Source organism: Rhopilema esculentum, chromosome 21, assembly GCF_057945365.1.
Source record: "Rhopilema esculentum isolate cy_ngs chromosome 21, ASM5794536v1, whole genome shotgun sequence".
Lineage (NCBI taxonomy): Eukaryota > Metazoa > Cnidaria > Scyphozoa > Rhizostomeae > Rhizostomatidae > Rhopilema > Rhopilema esculentum.
In genome coordinates, this window is record NC_142835.1 from 3,833,426 (window position 1) to 3,855,049 (window position 21,624).

Genomic DNA, 21,624 nt, shown 5'->3' on the forward strand with positions numbered 1-21,624 from the left:
CAAAAGCATAACATTATGCGGGATCTGATCACACCAGTGTTTCCATTTTTCAAATTTTAACTTCCTTAAAGCGAGGCTGAAATTTTTCAAAATTCCTTGAAACTCTTTAACCGGAATTTTGTATTTTTTTTGTTTATATCCTTGTTAGTTTTATCCCATAATGATAAGAAAAAGCTAAATAATTATCATAAATTACAAAAGTTTCACGTCAATCAAGCATCAGGCTCAGATTTAAGTCTTTTGAGCACATTTGGCTGGGTTGCTGCTTTTTTACAAAGTTCGGATATGTGAATGTCAAAATTAAGTTTGTGATCTATAGTTACGCCAAGCAACTTTACTGAAGCTTCAGAATTTTTAGTTTTCCCTTGGATAGAAATGTCCAATGGTACTTTTTTATTCTTTCTGACTAGAAGAGCATGAAATTTGTCTGGGTTAGCAATCATTTCATTCTGATTGAGCCAGGCAAGGGCGATGCTTGCTTCTTTTTCCAAGACGGTAATTAATTGAGGCAGGTCATTTTAAAAATATGTTAATTTGTTGTCATCTTCGTAATTTACAAGAGAAGCCTTTTTAATGAAATAAAACAGGTCATTAATGCAGAAATTGAAAAGAATAGGGCCAAGGACTGATCCTTGCAGTACCCCTGATTAAAAAGATTGAAAATCACTGTAAGTATCATTTATTCGAACTGCTTGTAAGCGCCTTTTTAAATAGGAGTAAATAAGGACTAGAGAACTTTCATCAAAACCATAAGCATGAAGTTTTGCAATAGGAAGGTCATGCGGAATACAGTCGAAGGCCTTTGATAAATCCATTAGTACTGCTCCGACAATGTAATCATTGTCCAATTTGAGTTTCCAGTCTTCAAGCATAACAAAATAGTGAGTCTGGTACCCAGGGTAGAAAAACAGTAATCCGTAGCAAACTCGAATTAGCAAAATGCATTGGCCATATCTCACGCAATTTCAAATAAAGCTAACTGATTTGGCATATTTAGAGGCAACTTATTCTGTTTTTTAAGATTGTGTGGTCAAATTTATGATATTCTAAAAAGTTTTTGATGACGTCACACTTCGGTACTCTGTATGTACGCTGTGGTTATCAGCAGATCAGACAAATGATAGATAAGAACATTGAAAGTTGTTTCCACGTGATATTTTAAAAGTAAGCCAGCAAAAGCAAGAAAATAGTTATCTATGAAGCGTTTATATCCAGCTACTAAGATAAAAGTTATGCACTTGATGGCTTGTGTGTCGTATTGTTTCGCCTTTCTTGCCGCATTGTATGTTCCTAAGTAAAACCAATCAAGCTAAAAAAGTATTTCCCTTAGTTCTTTTAGTCTTTGTATTGCGTGGTGAATAGGGTAAGTCAGTTATTTTCAAGCGAATAATATGTAGCTGCGAATCCAGAACGGGAAATCGTCAAATCAGAGGTAAATCGGACCAGGACACGATTTCCATTGGACCGGAATTCTCTTTTCCCGGTTCCACAAAACTTTGCTGCTGGCGTATAGCCGGATTCTGTAGCATCGAATATTTGTACCGAATCATTGCGGCATTCGCTAACGTACTGCAAATCGAATTCAGAGAAAACGATCATGACCATTTTTCGCTCTTCGACTGTGATTAGATATTCACAAGTGGCACTGTTTGGATAATGTTCCGGGAAGCCAGGAGAAGTGAATGTACCAGTCTTTGATTCGTAAGATTTGTAGCAAGCTGTAAATTGATAAAGAAAATGTTTTTCTATGAGACAGTACAAATTTTCTATGTAATAACACTGATAAAAGGTGCACAGACGTCACATCTATGACAGGGGTTTCCAACAAACGGCCCGCGGGCCAGATATGGCCCGGGAGGACAAATTCTGTGGCCCGAGTTAGGTCAATAAGTTGTTTAACAATTTGGTATTTATTCTTATGAAGTGCCGTCCCCGCTAAATCTTTATGATTCATTATTAGGCACACAGTCTCATTATTGGGCATACTTTCTCATTATTATAAGCCGACGTTTCTATTACGAAGCTGCACAGAACAAGTCAAAGCTACAATCTAAGCATGCAGAAATACTTATTAACTTTTTCCACATCAACTACAAGTTAAATGTGAGATGTCAATAAACATTTTGCAAACAAAAAATGTAGCATTTCGCATTGATCACTTTTTCATGTAATTGTTTGTGTAACTTTTCATATAATTTTTCATGTAATAATATTCCCCAGACATCCCACCTTTTCTCCATGGACAGGGCTTTCACCTGCAACCAGGCTTCGCCACTGACTAAACGACGATTCCCGATTAGCTTCACCAGTAAACTTTGATACCCCAAGGTGCCCTTTCTGCAGTTCCTGTCCCCTGCCTCATTATGAAGCTTTCTGCATCTCTGTGTTGCCCGTGGGCTACCCATAGCAAACGATCTGTCATTTCCCAATGAGTCTTACCTGACTTTGGTCTTACTATATAGAGAATATTTGGAGAGTATCCCCAGTCCTCTCTTACTTCGGGCGACCTTGCTACGTAAGAAAATGTTGCAGAAAAATTGACAAGCCACACAGTGATACAGATAATTTTTGTGCTTCTTGAAATACGGCATAGCAACTCCTTTGAATGTACTGACAGTAGTTGACAATTCGGTTTACAACTGTCACAAAGGCAATTTTATAACATGAGAAATAAAGAACCCTAAATGCCCTTAAAAATTTTTACCTTTATGAGCAGTTGAATAATAGCCATAGAACCCAGAACTGGTACTTGAGGAATCCGATTTGAATATCATTGTTACTAAGCTACCTCGTGATGTCCATGTAAAGGCACCCTTCTCTCCACAGAAGCTTTTCACAAAAAAACCTTTTTCGGAAACTGTTAGTGAGTCGTTTGAGCACGATCTTCCAGGTTGCAGTGAGAATTTCTCAAAATTCAAGAAAACTGCCCTGTCATATGGAGCTAATATGTGATAGTGACATTTCACATCGTTTGGATAGCTGCTTGGGTAGCCAGGGGAAGTAAAGTACGATAATCCATTCGATATTGTATAATTGCATGCTGCAAATAAAAAGAGTCCGTTTATAAGAATAGATGTAACCCTATCATGTTTAAAGCTATGCTTAACGTGGATATATTTCATCCCTTCAATTTTTACAGTTATGATAAAGTACAAAATATTATGGATCATTAATTTTCGTTTATTTTCAAAAATCGTTAAATGGATAGCCTATAGTTGATATCACTGGTTTCTACAGAGCCATGTAAAAAGCAAAAATCAAAAGGCAAAAAAATGCAAAACTTCTTACCAAAGTGGCTCAGATTAATAGGGGGCTATAATATAATGGTGTCAATTCAGATTTTATAGAATTCCAATCTGCAACTGTGTATGTAGTTACCCCAATATTCAATTTGTAAAACATACCTTTTTTAGATTCTGCAAAGTTGGCAGAAAAACCTTTGGACTGCGTTCCATATTTTGAAGAAGTCTTAAATACGACAAAAACTCTGTTGCTGTATGACCGGTAAGTCCTTGGCCCTTGACCACAGAAAGTTGCTTTTAAATTATAAACCTCCATGTTTTCTTCAAAAATTTCGACTGAATCATCATAACATGTCATTGTTTCGTGGATTGAAAAGATGGGAAAGTTGATTATTATTCCATTTTCAGGCTGAACAGTTATTTCGTAGATGCATTTTTTAATACTCGAGTGAATGCCAGGGTAGCCGGGTGAAGTGAATTTGCCAAAAGATGAAGTTATTTTGTACCAACAAGCTGAAGGAAATGGAAAAAGAAAATTAAAATTGCAAAAAGGAGCAACTAAGTCATGTTTCCGCAATGTAAACTATTTTTGTACAGTTCTCAGTTTAAATGAAGCCTGTCGCGTAAACTTCCACTTACATCTTCCCACCCCACTGCTCGTAATCTTCGCCAGGGGTGCTATGAATGTTATTCAAATCTTTGATACCATATTATCAATATAACCGCTAGATGAGAAGACGTCTTGAAACAGAGATCTCTATATTCGTTCGAAAGCTTCACCTACTACATTCTGCATTTTTGAATTTCAGTAAAAACTTGCTTGTTTGAACAGTATCAATTCTATTGGAGAAACTTGGGCATTCTTCTGCCAATAAGTTTAAATGATGTGAACCTTTTTTTAGGCGATACAAAATTTGAAAGCATTTAAATATGTTTATTAAAAAATGTAGAGGGTGATGATACTTTAAAAATTCTGAACATGCACAATGGCTCAAACCTTAGAGTAAAATTAGAACAACTTTAAGAAAGTTAGGCCAAACTGCTAAACTACTAAAGAACCTATTCAAAATAAAGACAAAATCACATGTTCTTGTGCAAACGTGTTTGCTGTATCTGTAGCCAATTTCGAGAGACATTGAAATCGAAAACCTCCAGACGGGATAGTATCGGCTAAAAATCTTTCGAAAAAAATTTCGGGCGCATTTTAAATAATTTTGGACAAAACATTTTTAGACAAATATATTATGCATGTTTCAAAATTATGTGGTAAAATCAGCTGTAGATCTACTTTAATCAATTAAAAGTTACTTAAACTAACTATATAGGTATACAAAAGCTAGGGGGACGGGCATATCATATTCTTGCAACATATATTTTCAGTGTTTAAAAGAAAAGGGGGTGTATTATCAAGTGCATTCCTTTATGTTTCTCTAGCTTTACTAGAAACTAAATGTTTCGGACGAAAAATCTTTCAGCCAAACTTAGATTGTGGAGAATTACTGTGCCTGAAATGCGATACATTTTGCTTGATTAAAGGGTGCTGCAGCATCCCCGCCCCCGGCCCTTACGCCCCCTTTGCCTATGCTCGCCATTTATAGCTCATACACTCACGTTTTTCCACTGCGCTGTATGAAGCATGAAATGCAGCTCCTGTGGAGGATCGAAATACCACCAATACTTGGTTATCTCTGGACTCCCAAGAGACTGGAGAGCGGCATAAATCTAGTGTTTTCTTTAGGATATTGTCTTCAAAAATTGCGATGGAGTTATTTTTGCAAGTGGACTTTTGATGTAGCAAGAAACTTGAAAAATTTATCTTCACTGCTTTGTTGATTGGAACTTTGATGTGATAGCTACAGTAAACGTAATTCGGAAAGTTGTTTGGATAGCCAGGAGAAGCAAATGTCCTTGATGCTCCGGCCAGTGTGTAGTTGCACGCTATATAAGAAATGGAGAACTTTCTCAACATAACATGAAATGTTACCTCTCAAAAGTATCTGTTATTAAGTTATCAATTAATAAATTAGTTAAGTGGAGTCTTAAGGGATAGATCATGCTAAAGAACAGATTGGAGACAAAATCACAAAGATCATTTCCATGTAGTTAAGAACAGAAGAAAACTTGCATCTCGTTTTAGTTTGACATGATAGACCCACCCTTAATAGTAATTGTAGGGTCTACCTCCTTCTGGGCTAGAGAAATACTTTAATAAACTGTCTTGAAAAATTGTGTGACTCATACTGTACTCAGCTATGAAATGCAAAACATCAACCTACAGAAGCATCTTTTATGTCCTTGGACTGGCTAAATTAAGTTAGTTTCTCCAGGCTGAATCAATGCTGAACGAGCCTAGGTAAATGGAAAAACAGAAGCGAACTATTTTGTAGTGCAAAAGCCACCTTAAAGGATTAATCACAGCTTGAATTCTAGTGTAAACGTGATCAATTGTTGAATCAAGGCTCCATTTTTTATCATCAAGAATAAAATAATTGTTCTATAATTTTATTTTGTTATCATGCATGCGTGCAAACGTTGAATACTTCCATTTTCGACTGTATGCGTTTGATTTTCAACAACTCAGGGCCAATCAACATTGAACTGGCGCATTACAAACACAGTTTAGTTTAACCTGGGTTAATCAACTCGAGTTGTGCCAACGAAGATGTTTAGTCATTTTTGACCGGGCTTTAGTTACTTTGGCCTGGACCTTTTCTTCCACTCCCCTGTTGATGCATTACACAAGTGGGTGCTAATATATGATTGAAAAGCAGTACCTTTCGAGATTGCGCCAAATATTGCATGGAAGCCTTTATACACATTGTTGTGCTCGGAAGAAGAACGAAAGTCTACATAGATGCTGTTGCTGTACGAATGAAATTGCTTTGGTCCATTGCCACAAAACGATGCCTTGTCACTGCTGGCAAATCTGCCCCCCTCGTAAATTTTTACAGAATCATTTTGGCAATAAAGTGAAGGTCGTAACGAGAAAACAGGAAATTCGATCTGGATTCCATGATCTACTGGTACTGTCACGTGGTATATCCATCGGGCGTTCTTTGGGTAATTCCCAGGGTAACCAGGCGAGGAAAAGTTTCCAGAATTTGCCACAAATGATAGATAAACAGCTAAAAGAATTAAGCAATAAGAATAAGTTAAAATCGGTGGTGAAATAATTGCAATTAGTTCAGAACAGGTTGGATAGATTTAGGATATCATCCTATTTGATTATAGTATGTTGCCTCTTCACTATCAAAAGACTGGGTATTGTGAATATGCTGCAGTGAATTCAAAGAAAAATGAATAATTCACTAAGATACCCAACGCTTCTAAATCAGTATATAATTTTTGCATTCAGCTAGGTTTCCCTCTAGACGAATTCGACAGATTCTGTAGAATTGAAAAAAATTAGATCACAGTCTTACTCTCTCACAGTGAATCCTATTGCTCTTGCGAAGTGACCAATAAATGTTTGAATTGTGACTGAGAACATGGCAAGCACTAGTGGTTTGATTTCATATTATTTGAATTGATACTATTTGCATATCATGCTAGTGAGGCTGTCTTACCAATTTCTATCCACCAACCCATCAGCAAGTTGTGATTTGATGAATCAGTGTTCCAAAGGCTAGGCTAAGGTCAAGGTCAAAGTCAAGGTCAAGGTCAAAGTCAAGGTCAAGGTCAAGAGGTTAAGTTCTCTCAGGTCTTAATCAGAATAATGCTGAAGTAACTCACGCTTGTCTGCAAGTGTAATGTAGCCACTAAATCCTCTACTTGTAATGGAGCCATCGGATTTGAAAACCAACAAAACCTGGCTCTCTCTTGACTCCCATACTGTTTTCGGTTGGTATCCGCACAGTGTTTCTTGCAGTGTGTTGTTTTCGTAAATTTTAACTGAGTCTTCAGCACAAAAAATTCCAGCCTGGAGCAAAAACGTCTCGAAATGGATTCTTACAATCTTGCCATCAGGAACTCGGATGTGATATCGACAAGAAACATTGCTCGGGTACTGGTCGGGATAACCGGGCGACGTAAACATTGTAGACGTTTCAGTTAAGCTATAATTGCAGACTAAAGAAGAAAAGAGGAGTTGAAATAATGGCTCTGCAATGCTAAGAAAACTTAAGGGGTAGAGAAGACAGGATCTGGGGACAAGGAATCATCAACAGAGAAGGCTCACAAGTGAATAGCCATAATAAATCAAACATATCAAAAAAGCCACAAGAAAGTTTGGGAGAACTGTTAACACATAAGGTGGAAGGACTGTGGCCTCCACAAGCGCTTTTAAAGTTGAAATTTCTAAAAACTTCACAAATATTTTCCATTTTTAATTAACTGCTTATATTTGAGCAATTTATTTGGTCGATGGAGGAATATTTGTAGACTCTTGGTGAGACTATAGCCTAGATGCCTTTTTAAGTAAAGACGTACGGTTGCAATTTTAGCTTGCTTGTTTGCATATTTTGCCAGTATTTTCAAAAAATGACCAACTGCTAGACAATTTCTTCTCAAAATGTCTCACTGCCTTACTTGCCTTCCGTATACGGCTCCATACCGCAGAAACGCCTGATACTACTGTAATATCTACATAGGTATGCGTATGCTTATCAATACTTAATACACTTGTATAGGTTAGGGCACGAGTTAAGGCCGACTCATTATTGCTAACGTTGGCCATTAAAGTCAACAAGAACTTGAAAATTTTGAAATATCAATTTTTTGCAATTAGTTAATCAGTGAAAAACATAGAGATGCGACTCCATGCAAAATTATTCTTATTTTGAACAAATAAGAAGACCAAAATGCAAATTATCCTGCACCTGTGACATTTTCCTTGAGAGGCACACGTAAAGAGCCTCGAATAAGGCGAGCATCTTTAACTTTTTCACAAAACTTTGAAGTCAGTATGATATAATATCTACTCGTTAGAATAATGAAGACGAAAGGGGAATATTTATGGTAATATCTCTTATTCATCTTTCTTGAAGAGCATCATAATAGTTTTAGATCTGCATGCACTTTGTTTTAGTATTGTTACTTGTTATCTTATGCACCTAAGACTCTATGTTCGTGGATATGACTTGAGATATGTCAATTGAAAAGGGGATAACCAATGGTCAAAACAATATTCTTTTTCGGTTGACTATAGATCACAGAATACCTATGCTTAAAACAGAATAAACAAAATAACCGCCAACGATTCGATTCAATGCAGGCCAACGAACCCAACTTTGGCCTTCACAAAGTATAAACCAAAGGAATCACAACATTTTTAGGGGAATGTAGTGACATTCCCCTAAAAATTACCAGTGATCACCACAGTTCTTCTGTTTAGATTGGTTTGAAACGGCCAGTCCATTTTATATGTAAGGCGGTCTAGCTTGTCATGACTTTCATCTCTCCCCCCTCCTCCCCCCTCCCACCCGCAAAAAATTAGTTCGTTTGTGCCCCTGAATGAACCAATTTAAGTTTGAGCGAAGTTTGGAAATGGAGAGACTTCGATGACCTACCTGGCTCAGTTGCATTAAAAGTGGCATAAAACCCTTGAAAGCGATTGCCACTTTTTGGCGACGACTTGAAATACACATGCACCTTGTTGCTGTATGAGAGGAAAGATCTAGCTCCTTGGCCACAGTTTCTCTCTTTCAAATTGAAAGCTCCTCCAAATATTTCGTAAATATCTACTTGGTCGTGTTGATATTGGCAAGAGTTTGATGGCTGAAGAGAAAAAGTTGTAAAGTCGACTCGAATTCCCATCCCATTTGGTACTATGATCTGGTAGCTAGTTCCCTCGTTGCTTGAATAATTCGCAGGGAAACCAGGAGATGTGAAACTGCCGGAAACTGACTCCAACAGGTAATCGATGTCTGTGAAGAGTACATTTCGTTAACAATAAAGTCAAGTCATTGAAAATTACACTTAATGCCAATATCTTTAATGTTTTTAACTTAACAAAACTTCTTCAGCATTAGAAAATTAATCCATGGCAGGTGCTAGCTCTTTGGGTAGATTAAATTTCTAGACCTCTATCAGATTAAATACCAAATGATAGCAACTATATAACAGTCTTCATTTGTGAGTGATGGAAGCGCGGCCCTAATCAGCCTACCAGAGCCAAATGGCCTGGACCAATGGAGTCTTTTCTATTAACCTAGACTTTTCTTTTTGGATTTCTCTTTAGGGAAAAATCTAATTTCAGCATAAAACATCTTCAAATTCTGAATTATTTTAAAAGTCATTTCATAGTTAACGCTTTTGCAATATTGTGGTTTATTAAATGACATAGTCTGACATGGTTAAAAGACGCCTAGGTTTGAAATGGTATGCTAACAATGCTTAAAAGGTATTTCACACGATTTTGCAAGACATTTATCAAGTTATACTGGCCTGCTGTTTCCCTTGAGTCCAAGAAATGTTCTTATTATACGCCAGCTTCACTAGCTTCCTGCTATATATTCCTTCACAAGAAATTGCTATTGAAAATTTGTCACCACTATGACTTATAATGTAAAGTTTTCCATCACTTTGTCATATGAGATCTAGCCTTCACATTCTTTCGGCTAGTATCGGCTGTATCGGCTTGCCACAAATCAGTGTTGAAAAAGCCAACAAGATAAGAGACTGTACCTTAACTGAATGTATTTTGAGTAATCTGGGCTTTGTCGATATCAGAAGCGTTTAACTTTGGAAAAGCACAGGTAAGAAAAGAGCCTAGAAAATGGGTGCTTTTCCAAAAGTCTCAAAGAGACAGATTCTATGAAAAGGGCACTTTCCAGCAGCTTAGGGCCACTGGTTCCAACATCCCTGAATCAAACATGTTAATTTTGCAATCTTTGTTACAAAGTACAATATGGTAATTGCTTACATTTTCTTTCAGGTCTGTACGAAGCAATGAACCCGGATCTTGTTGTAGAACCATTTGATTTCAGCACCACCGTGACAGAATGACTCGTAGAATACCAGCTCTTTGAAGAATAGTATCCACAAAACTTATCTCTTAGAACGCCATTCTCAAATATCATAACAGCATCGTTTTCACAAGATGGACTATATTGAAGGTAAAACTTTTCGAAGTCAATTCTTACCACACTGGTATAGTCAACTTTGATGTGATATTGGCAATAAACATTGTTTGGATAGTTGTCAGGAAACTTGGGTGAAGAGAATCTTGGCGAATCAATGCTGATAGTGTAGTTACAAACTAAGAATTGAAAGCAGAAAAATTTTGTTAATTACAAAGTTTTGCTCAATTTTCAATTTTCAAAACATCAAAAAGAACAAATATATATATTTAAAGAATGTTCTGGCTTGCCTCATTTGTTACTTGCAGTAGACGAAGACAATAAGCACCCAGACACGAAAGAGATTGATTTTAAATCCTTTGGCCTAATATCTTCAAATTTAGAGATGTCACCTCTTAATGATATATTTCTAATCATAGGAATCTCAGTTTAATTGGTCTAGAAGTCTAGGCAAAGCTTGTTTCTAGTTTGGTCAAAGTGAAAGTCGCCCGTTGCAAAGCGCGCATTTCTTTGGACCATTTCTATTCGGGTTTTACGTTCTTATTATGGGAGAGTCAGCCTTCGCAAGCATATTCTAGATGAGAACGTAGAAGTGCAAGGCAGTGTCATCTAAAATTTTATTCTAACGCAGATCAACCGAAATGTGTGTACGAAGATATCTGTATGAACTGACCTTCTCGATCGCCTTTATAGATAAGATTTTCACATTCATTTTGTACGACATTTTTCTTAAGTGTTGAAGGTACTGAATCATCGTTCTCTGGTCATGGCACCAACTATGATTTTATCAAGATCGCTTTGCAAGGCAACAGAATGATCTTTCGATCTGATTATGAGATATAGCGCGCAGTTCAGTATAAAACATCAATGCTTGAAACAACATCTTCTATCATGTCATTGACATAATTAAGAAAATGTACTAGGAAATTTAGTGGTATGTTCAGATACCCAATAGAGTTTTAAAGTGTGTCGTCATAAAAATTTATTTTTAGAATTTGTGATTTTTGACAACATAACCTAAAATATATAATCATCACGGCGACAAAGAGAGACATATTTTAGAATTTCTATTTCGACATCTTTTGACCAATTGACGACTAATCAATAGCTAAAAACTGACAAATTCGGTGAGACATCCCACAATCAGTTACAATCCAGGCTAGGCATATCAATTTGGCTTAACAGAGGAAAAAACCATTTAGAATAATCAGCTAGACAAAAGTCATTTTAGCTAGAGTGGAAACATTTAGATGTCTCTCTTTTCGCCGTGCTGATTATCTATTTAATTGTCAAGCTGCGCTTTCCAATATCTGAATCCATAACCTACAAGTGAGATACCTTAATACAAAGAAAATCAGTTAAATGAGTAAAATCTGCATGCTTACAATTTGGTTAACAGGGACAATGAATAATTTTAAGTTTGCCAGCAGATTACACTCATTTTTTTAATAAGAAACAGGTTATAAGAAACGGTAGGCTCAATTTCTCGATCTGTTTACAGATCCCAACAGAGTAAGTCATTCTAGGAAAACAAAATTAGTTTATCTCTGAATGTGATGAACTATTTACTTTACCTTGGAAGCACGTTTAAAAAGTTCATTACCTAAGAAATTTGAAAGACACGTAAGAAACTTTTGATAGCTAAATGGCCAGAAAATTTAAGCAACTGCCTACAAGTGCCAGACTTTAGTTTCTTATAAAAAAAATACGTGTACTGTTATTTTGGCTTGGTTCAAAGAGTTAAGAACGAAGACCAAATTACAGTGCTATGGTGGGAATAAGTCGTGTAGATAATAGCACATTTCAAGACCTTCCATGATTTCCCTTTAGTTTATTCCTTACCAATTCAAGATTAAAATGTTTTGTGACGTTACCGCTTTAAAACTTTATGATACTGAGACATATGTCATTTTCTTTCTTGGCGTATAAAGATGCATGTGAACCAATAACGACTTTCCAGCTACAGATTGCAAATGTAATTATCATACCTTTTTCTGTTGCTTCGTAAGTTGCATAAAAATTCCTAAAGTTGCCATTTGATGGTCGAAATTTGATATACACATCGTTGCTTAATGACTGAAACGTCCGTGGTCCCCAGCCGCAAAAAACTGCCTTTTCAGTTTTATAAGAAGGCCTTGGATTATTTTCGTAAAGAACCACAGAAGCCTCGCGGCAATTATTTGGCAAGCCAAGGACTTCAAAATTAATCTTGACGCTTTTGTTTTTGGGTACGTTGATTCGATAAATGCAGTTTAAACCATCAGGATTCTTGTTATTAGAAGGAGATGTAAAGCTGCCCGTCTCAGATGTGAATGTTTGAAAGCAGGCTAAAGTAATAAGGAATTGTTGATTATTAACTTTAATTTTCATATTATGCTAATGCTGATAATAGTAATTCAGGGCCCACGCCAATAAGTTTAATGTGGGGGGGCCAAGGCTAAGTGAAGTGGGGGGTCAAGGCTCCTTTTGTTTTACATTGCAGCTTTGAAATCATTTGCTGCGCAAAAATGTGGGATGGCCAGGGCCACCCCGGCCCCTACGTTGGCGTGGGCCCTGTAATTATGAAAAAATGTTTTCGAACAAAATCCTGATTGAAATAATGATGGCGGTGATGATGATAATGGTAAAAACTAAAATAAGCGAGAATTTGAAGCTAGAATAAACACAGCAAATATAAACATCAGGCTGATCTGTTTTCAAAAAACCATAAAAGCTCTATTAAGCCCCCATTTCTTTTAAGCCCCCCCCCCCTTTACCAAGCAAAAATTTAAAGTAAGCCTCCTTTCTATTAAGACCCTTCTTTAACCCCTGATGTCAAACAAAGAAAACACATGCATAGAGTGGGTCACCTGAAAGGTGTGATGATGATAAGATTGTGTGCTTTGAATATAGCCCATGTAAATATTTACTTGTGTGCCTTAGAAGTCAGTCGAAATTTGTTTAGAAAATGTCCCAGGGGATACAAATTGATTCTAGTGACTCTTAGAACGATAAGCCCCCTCTCTTTTAAGCCCCCTCTCCTTTAAGCCCCTTTTTAGGACTGAAAAAATAAAACTAATAGAGTGCTATATTTTTCTTATCAATATTCACTTACATCTGTGTACTTGACTGTATCTTGCTATGAATCCTCTGCCAGTGTCTGACCCATCGGTTTTAAAAACAACCAACACACGGCTGCTTTTTGATATCCAATTTTCTGCGTAATTTCCGCACAGAGTTTTTCCTAGAGTCTTGTTATCGTAAACTTTAATCGAATCGTATCCACAGTATTTTCCATATTCGATATCCATTTGTTGCCAGTTCAAACGTACTACGTGTGAAACTGGAGTGTCAATATGAAAATAGCAATTGATGTTGCTTGGATAGTTGCTAGTAGGGGAACTGAAACGACTGTATCCTGGTGAACTGAAGTAAGGAGACCCAAGACTCAGAGTGTAATTGCAAACTATAAAAGAAGAGAAGGCATACATCAATTATTTTCCCGTTTCAATTACACTCATTTTATAGCTGAAATACAATCATCTTTAAAAAGTTCTCTCTATTCCATTAAATTGTTGCCACATTTTCACAATCGTGTTATTATTCGTAGGTGTATGTTACTCAAATTAATTGACCAAACCATTTGACCCTCCCTTTCGTAACAGCATTACTTGAGGTAGACAAAAAGTGAAAAGGTAGCAATGATGTTTGAAAGATTCTAATATGCATGTTTCCCACTACAAGGCACAAAATTAAGTCTCTCTTTCACTCAAAATTTCCGTACAAATCGCTTCTGCGCTAATTAAAGGCTGTTTCTAGAAACTCTGTTGTATGAGAAGGGAAAGGACTCACCAATAGTTTTCCACAAAGGCAAAGGACTCAATAATCGTTTTGCTCAAAGGCAGCGGACATACGCAAAGGGAAAGGACTCACCAATCGTTTTGTACAAAGGGAAGGGACCCAATCACCGTTTTGCACAAGGGCAAAGCACTCACCAATCGTTTTGCACATAGGCAAAGGAACCTCCAATCATTTGCACAAATGGAAAGAACTCATCCATCGTTTTGAACAAAGAGAAGGAACCCATCCAACGTTTTGCACAAGGAAAAAAACCCATGCAACGTTTTGCACGGAGGCAAAGGACTGATCAATCATTTTGCACAAAGGTAAAGAACTGATCAATCGTTTTAAACATATGGAAAGAGCTCATCAATCGTTTTGAACAAAGGGAAGGTACCCATCCAACGTTTTGCACGGAGGCAAAGGACTCGCTGATCGATTTGCACAAAGGCAAAGAACTGATCAATCGTTTTGAACATATGGAAGAACTCATCCATCGTTTTGAACAAAGGGAAGGGACCCATCCATCGTTTTGAACAAAGGGAAGGTACCCATCCATCGTTTTGAACAAAGGGAAGGTACCCATCCAACGTTTTGCACGGAGGCAAAGGACTCGCTGATCGATTTGCACAAAGGCAAAGAACTGATCAATCGTTTTAAACATATGGAAAGAACTCATCCATCGTTTTGAACAAAGGGAAGGGACCCATCCATCGTTTTGAACAAAGGGAAGGGACCCATCCATCGTTTTGAACAAAGGGAAGGAACCCATCCATCGTTTTGAACAAAGGGAAGGTACCCATCCAACGTTTTGCACGGAGGCAAAGGACTCGCTTATCGATTTGCACAAAGGCAAAGAACTGATCAATCGTTTTAAACATATGGAAAGAACTCATCCATCGTTTTGAACAAAGGGAAGGGACCCATCCATCGTTTTGAACAAAGGGAAGGGACCCATCCATCGTTTTGAACAAAGGGAAGGAACCCATCCATCGTTTTGAACAAAGGGAAGGTACCCATCCAACGTTTTGCACGGAGGCAAAGGACTCGCTTATCGATTTGCACAAAGGCAAAGAACTGATCAATCGTTTTAAACATATGGAAAGTACTCATCCATCGTTTTGAACAAAGGGAAGGAACCCATCCATCGTTTTGAACAAAGGGAAGGTACCCATCCAACGTTTTGCACGGAGGCAAAGGACTCGCTGATCGATTTGCACAAAGGCAAAGAACTGATCAATCATTTTAAACATATGAAAAGAACTCATCCATCGTTTTGAACAAAGGGAAGGGACCCATCCATCGTTTTGAACAAAGGGAAGGGACCCATCCATCGTTTTGAACAAAGGGAAGGTACCCATCCAACGTTTTGCAAGGAGGCAAAGGACTCGCTGATCGATATGCACAAAGGCAAAGAACTGATCAATCGTTTTAAACATATGGAAAGAACTCATCCATCGTTTTGAACAAAGGGAAGGGACCCATCCATCGTTTTGAACAAAGGGAAGGTACCCATCCAACGTTTTGCACGGAGGCAAAGGACTCGCTGATCGATTTGCACAAAGGCAAAGAACTGATCAATCGTTTTAAACATATGGAAAGAACTCATCCATCGTTTTGAACAAATGGAAGGGACCCATCCAACGTTTTGCACGGAGGCAAAGGACTCGCTGATCGATTTTCACAAAGGGAAAGGACTGATGATCAACTGTTTAACATTGTTGTATCAACTTTTACTTTTGATTTGGAACGGGCTACAGGCTTAAGAATTTTTCGCTTGCTGACAGTTTATTGATTCTAATACATCAGATGCACGTACAATGCCAACAAAAAGTAATTAGAATACTGTTCAATTTGCGTTGTGTTTTGATACTTGTAAAGTCATCCTGAAAACATCTACTTCTGCATCCCCTCCCCTCCCTCCTCCCTTTGAAAATGTTGAGATTTAGACAAATAAATTTGCCCTTGAAAACTGACGTTAGTGTACCAAGACTTTTGGCAGACATTGTATATCAGCATCTACTGCCCGGATATCTGTTTTTTTGTTTTAGTTGTTTCTTCGGGGGCTGGATTCGGCAGGGCGGCCCGATGCAGCTTTAGTAAGGCTGATGGCTACAATGTTATAACTAGTGCAAGCCAGTGTTGCCGTAGATGGAGGCTCAGGGGGGCTTAACCCCCCTTCCTTCTTTCAGGGAGATTTCTGGAGTTAAGCAACCTCCTAAACAGGTGAGTTCATACTTCGTTGGACAAATTCTGTGTTGGCAACCCTTTAATTTACTATAGATTTCTTATGAATGAGCAATTTCTGATCAGTCTTTTTGTGTTATTGACTAGTTTGAACGATTCCTTGACACGAGTCTTTAACAGAAATGGAAGTATATTGGGTGTGGTAAAAGGTATCTTGAATTTGTCTACAGCACAACCCCCCTTCCTAACTTTCTAGGACGGCGCCCCTGGTGTAAGCAGAATTCAAAGCTTGTCTCTACATCAGCTACATAAGGGCTACATCTTCAGCAAAAAGAGGGTGCTGCCTAAGAATATAGTTAGCAAAAAGGCAACTTTAGCAAAACTGTATACTGTACACAACTTTGAAAAATACTACATCCACGTATTTCATGTGGACAGGGACGTGGGAAAAATTTGGAAAAGAAGAGTTACAATCAGGTCAGGGCCACGTGAATACTTTCAGTCAAAGAATTATTTGACCATGCCAATTTCCCACATTAGAATAGTTAAAAACATCAATCTATTTTCAAAATTACGAAAAGCAGTCTCGGTTTAGCTACGTTTTCTACGCCCCTGCAAGCAAAATATTTTTGCCAACAAGTTATATGTTATCAAGAAAATTGCAGATAGGGCGCTTACCTTTTTCAGTAGCTGTAAAAGTTGCCTGAAACCCGCTGTATCCTTTAACATTATCAGATCCTATTTGCAAGTCAATAACCACGCTGTTGCTATAGGATTGGAATATCCTTGATCCATTGCCACAAAGTTTTGCTTTAAGGGTCCCATCTTCATATATCTTTACTGACCCATAATATTTGCAAGCAACAGACTGTGGCAATGAGAAGACAATAAAATTGACTCTGATCCCTTTGTTTATTGGTACAGTAAGGCGATATCGACATGTTTGGTTAACTGGGTACTTTGGATATCCAGGTGACGTGAAATTGCCAGAATGCGACAGAAAACTGTGGTGACACCCTATAAGTACGAAAGTAGACAAATAAAGATCTATTCCTGACAGGAGAATAAATTATTTCAGATTATATAAGGCTGGGAACAAAGTAGGCCCTCAAGAGGCAACAACGAGTTGGTAATTTTCAGCTGCACATGCACTTCCTGGTATGCAAAGAGGGAGCACAAGATTGCTCTGTCGAAAGCTCCTTTGCATTGGTAAGGAGAGGCAATGACGCTGGAGCACGGGGCACAGGGGGCGGATGCCCCTTTGCCCTTGCTAACTTAAGCAATTTTCTTTAAGCAATTTTCGATGACGACAAAGCGCTAGGCTTACGTTGTAGCTTCAAATGTTTTTTAGGGCTCTCCAAATGTACCTGCACATTTAAAGTAAACAAAAAAACAATGATGCTTCTTCGTTTCCAAGAAAATGGCCTAAAGTCAATAAATGCAAATCCTTAAACATGATATACATACCAAAAGGAGACTTTGAAGGCTGAAGTGTGTTTCCTCTGCCGCCTCGAAAAGAGCACAAAAGTAAATGTAATTGATTTGAAAAAGAGCTGTGTGGAAACGATTCTTAAACAACCCCGACATGGCTTCTCTAGTAGAGTGTAATCCACCCAGCTCACTGAGTCTAATGAGGTACTAGCAACAATTGCATAAAGATCGCTGTACAGGGGCGGTGCTACGAGGGGTATGGGGGTGTCCGCCCCCCCCCCCCCCCCCCAACAGTAAACAGTTATGATCGGTTCTTTACTCGGCAGATTCGGCATTATTTGTGCTTACTTTGCAAAGTTGGTGGCGGTTGATGGTATATTTGGCTGTTTTCGTTTTAAATTCTATTTGAGCATTTTCGCTTTTCGGCACGCTAATATTTCAACTATTAAGGGCTTCAGCCAAAAGAACTTTCAAAAAGGAATGAAGAACACCCACTGTTTTAGGTTTGATATTAAAAACCCAGACAATAGAAACCTTTGTACCCCCTTTGTCCATGTTCTTCAAGTTCCTGTTCTTGGTTGTGCTTCTGGTGCCCCTTGTGCCCTTTTACAGTGAGCTGTAGGGCCCTCGCGAAAATTGTCTCCAATAACAATTGCAAAAAGTAGATAATGGCTAGCCACCCCAGTTCTACACCTCTGCATGTACCATTCCCCTTTCAATACAAACTACCAGCAAAAAGTCTAATAACCTTGCTTGTCCTTCTTCGATGACAGGCGCCAGATAACAATGCCAAGCACAAGACCGACAGTTGCAATGAGAAGCACAGTTACAACAGCCAATCGCTTTGATCGTGTCGAATGTTTAAGGTGAAGGATCGTCGTTGAAGCGGTATCTGCTGCTCTGCTAATATCAAGCATCTCACCTTTGTCTTCTGTACTTTCTTGTTGGCTGAAATTATTTCCCCTTTTTAGTGTCAGTTCCATTGTTTTTACAGCGTTACTTCTTAAAATCGAAGCTGCCATGAGTCTTTCGTTGTTTTTTTCCGCTTTGCAAAATGTAGACTGGTGATATACCTGTTCTAAGTCAAACAATGGTTCCAGGATTTCTCAATACACTACGCAATCTAAGCCAAACACATGCCCTAACGTCATTGTTAGACGAAACAGGAACTTCCCCGTTGAGACTGTGCCCAGTGGCGTAGTAGAACTTCATGTCACATATGATAAAGATATAGATGGGGCCTATTATAGGTTTGCGGCTTTGCGGCCTGTACCCTATTTTAACGCGCGGCCTCCGGATTTTGTTATGATTTTTTTTTACGGATTGCGGCTTCAGCAAAAGATGCGTCTTGCGTTGCGTCTTTCGGTGTAAATTCACAACGGTTTACGGCTTCTATGATATTCTCTCTTCTTGCGAGAGAGGCTTTGTTCCTTGTTGGCTCGAAATTACCGTTTCGTCGTGCAGTTAGGTTCAATGGTCGATTTATTCAGTAGAGCTAAATTGTAAGTTGTAGTTCTGTTCTCGAACTTTGACCCATTCATCACTAAAAGTTTAGCGTCTTCAAATGTTTCACGGTATGTGAAAAATACTTGGGTACAGACAAATACAAAGATTGACACAATAGCTTGCTGTGAAACAAAGCTCGAAACTTGAGAAACAGCAACTTCTAGCAATGTATCCTTTTTTCTTATTAGCGAGTAATTGGCTTTTTGTGTCTCTGGCCGTTTTGCAACGCGGCCGCGTCTTTGCGCTTTTTTCATTGCGGATTGCGGCTTTTGGCTGATTATTGCACGGTTTGGCGGCTTTTGGACCCCCTATAATAGGCCCCCTATAGAGGCCGAAATGACCCTTGATATAACGAAGACAAGATATACGCATCTACCTATATTTTAATGATAGAACGAATCAAAACATTAATAGCATTTATTATAAGTACAAATAATAGTGAACTAATTAACAAAGATTATAATAGTCATTCACGGTGCCACTGGGGGGGGGGGCTTGGGCCCTTCTTGTTGCTAACATTTCCAAGACGCATTGATCCTCCCTTCCCAAATTTTTCTAAAATTCAATAATCAATGCTTTTCTGAAAATCGTCGAATTGTCTATTCTGAGCGGTATAGTAATTTGTTAAATTTTAGTCTGGGAGATGTATTTTTAACCATTCTATAAGGCTTGATTTCAAAAACTTTCTTTTGCATCAGACCCAACCATGATGGGTCATCCTATTTCACTAAACTTGATTCTTAGCCCCCTTCCTCCCCTGGTTCGATTTCGTGGCACCGTCTCTGAATAGATAACAATCAATATTCGAACAGTTAATAGATAGTATACTTCAATGGGGCTAATTATTATTGCTCAAGTAGTTTTCGAGTTTAAGGAATGCATTTTTGTTTCTTTGCTAGGACTATGGATAGTTCAATGTCTTCTTGGCACTTCATCCAGATAAACTTGTCTTTTAAAGTCAGATTTGATATATTTGGGTATCTTTCGTAAGCAAATGAGCAAATCTTACTTTAGCATACATAAAACAGGTAAGGGACGCCGGAGAAGGGGGCGAGGGATGAGCCGCCCTTGTTACCTTTTGATAAGAGGGGCAAGGGGCTAAGATGCACTTTTCATAGAAGTGCCCTTGATATCAGTCATTTGTTATTATGAAAATATTCATCAAAGTTCTGAATATTACCCTTTTGAAATTACCGGGGAGGTTCTTGTGAAATTCTGACTTTAGGCCTTATTCATAACAAATTTCTCAAAACTTGGATAAAAATTATCATGTCAAAAGTAAGCCAATTTTCAAGATACCTAAAGAGGATCGAGGTAAAATGACAGTTAATAAAGAAAAAGTAGAATTTCAAGTGCCCCTTCTACTTAAGCCTGCCCTTCTTTCCCCTTGGTCGTTCTGGCGTCCCTGATAATGAGAGAAGCAACGATAATTGCACTACATTCACTTGTCGCCAAATTCAACGAAAAGTTGTTCAAATCACTCTGGGACCTGTTTAAGTATATCTATGAAAATACAAAACTATCTGCCTCAAATTTAAAAGCATAGCAAATTGAAAATTTATGTGCTTTTTCGTCAATTCCCGTGTTTCAAAATTTTCAAAAATTTGCGGTCTGTATATTTCACGTACGGCATTAATGCATGTTTTTTTAAGACAAAGAGCAGGATCTTCCTTCTACGATCGCATTTTATTGGTAAATACGACCCAAACAAATAAAAGTACAAATTTCGCTCAATTGATGGTAAAATCCATGCTTTCTCGTGCTTTTGCTAATTAGTATATCCAAAAGAGTGCACGAGGAAAGGCCGTATAGCAGCTGAAAAATAATTTTAGCAAACATCACTCGTAATTTCAAGCCAAAACATTGTTTGCAAAGAAAACTTTTCCATTTATTATTTCAATAATTGTTATTTCAACATGCTTAGCATTTGAGAGTATGTCTTGTGCTCCAGATCCTCAACCTGATGGAAGAGCTCTACTTCAAAATTGTGGACCTAGGAAACATGAATGTATCCACATTTGGAATTATTTGCCGAGGGGCAATTCACTCTTGCGATTGCTTACGAGATTTCCACCAAAGCAACTGGTTTTCTTAGGACATTTAGATAAAACGAAGCAACTGGTTTTCTAAAGACATTTAGATAAAACGATAGGATTTCTCCGTAATATGTCTGAAATTTCCGCGGAGTGATTTGCCTTTGTACAGAATTAAAATTAAGAATTAAATATCAGTTGGAGAGATAAAATCCGAAATTATGTTGTCTTAGACAGAATAGGAGATAAAAGGTGCCTATTGAGAAAAATAGATATCCGGAAAAGAAAAAATGGCTCGCACACACAATCAGACATGAGAATTTGCTAGAAAAAGAAGAATGAAAGGAAAACCTGCCTAGTTGAGACGAAGCCTGCTTTAAAGGCAGA

The 21,624-nt window shown here is 38.0% G+C and overlaps 1 protein-coding gene across 2 annotated transcripts; it reads right to left on the reverse strand.

Moving 5' to 3' along the window:
- Window positions 1–1,140: 1,140 nt before the first annotated feature.
- Window positions 1,141–19,450, reverse strand: LOC135684537 (cubilin). Of its 2 annotated transcripts, none has more exons than XM_065200131.2 (13): window positions 18,447–19,450; window positions 17,735–17,776; window positions 16,946–17,284; window positions 13,356–13,706; window positions 12,250–12,588; window positions 10,105–10,440; window positions 8,750–9,106; window positions 6,975–7,310; window positions 6,017–6,367; window positions 4,854–5,180; window positions 3,405–3,755; window positions 2,705–3,040; window positions 1,141–1,718 (listed from the first exon to the last, which is right to left on the reverse strand). In XM_065200131.2, exons 1-13 carry the CDS (start codon window positions 18,718–18,720, stop codon window positions 1,369–1,371), a joined length of 4,089 nt encoding a protein of 1,362 aa, XP_065056203.2. In that variant the 5' UTR covers window positions 18,721–19,450; the 3' UTR covers window positions 1,141–1,368. The 2 variants fall into 2 exon arrangements, with proteins under 2 accessions (XP_065056203.2, XP_065056204.2); XM_065200132.2 differs by lacking the exon at window positions 18,447–19,450 and adding an exon at window positions 18,241–18,427.
- Window positions 19,451–21,624: the final 2,174 nt, after the last annotated feature.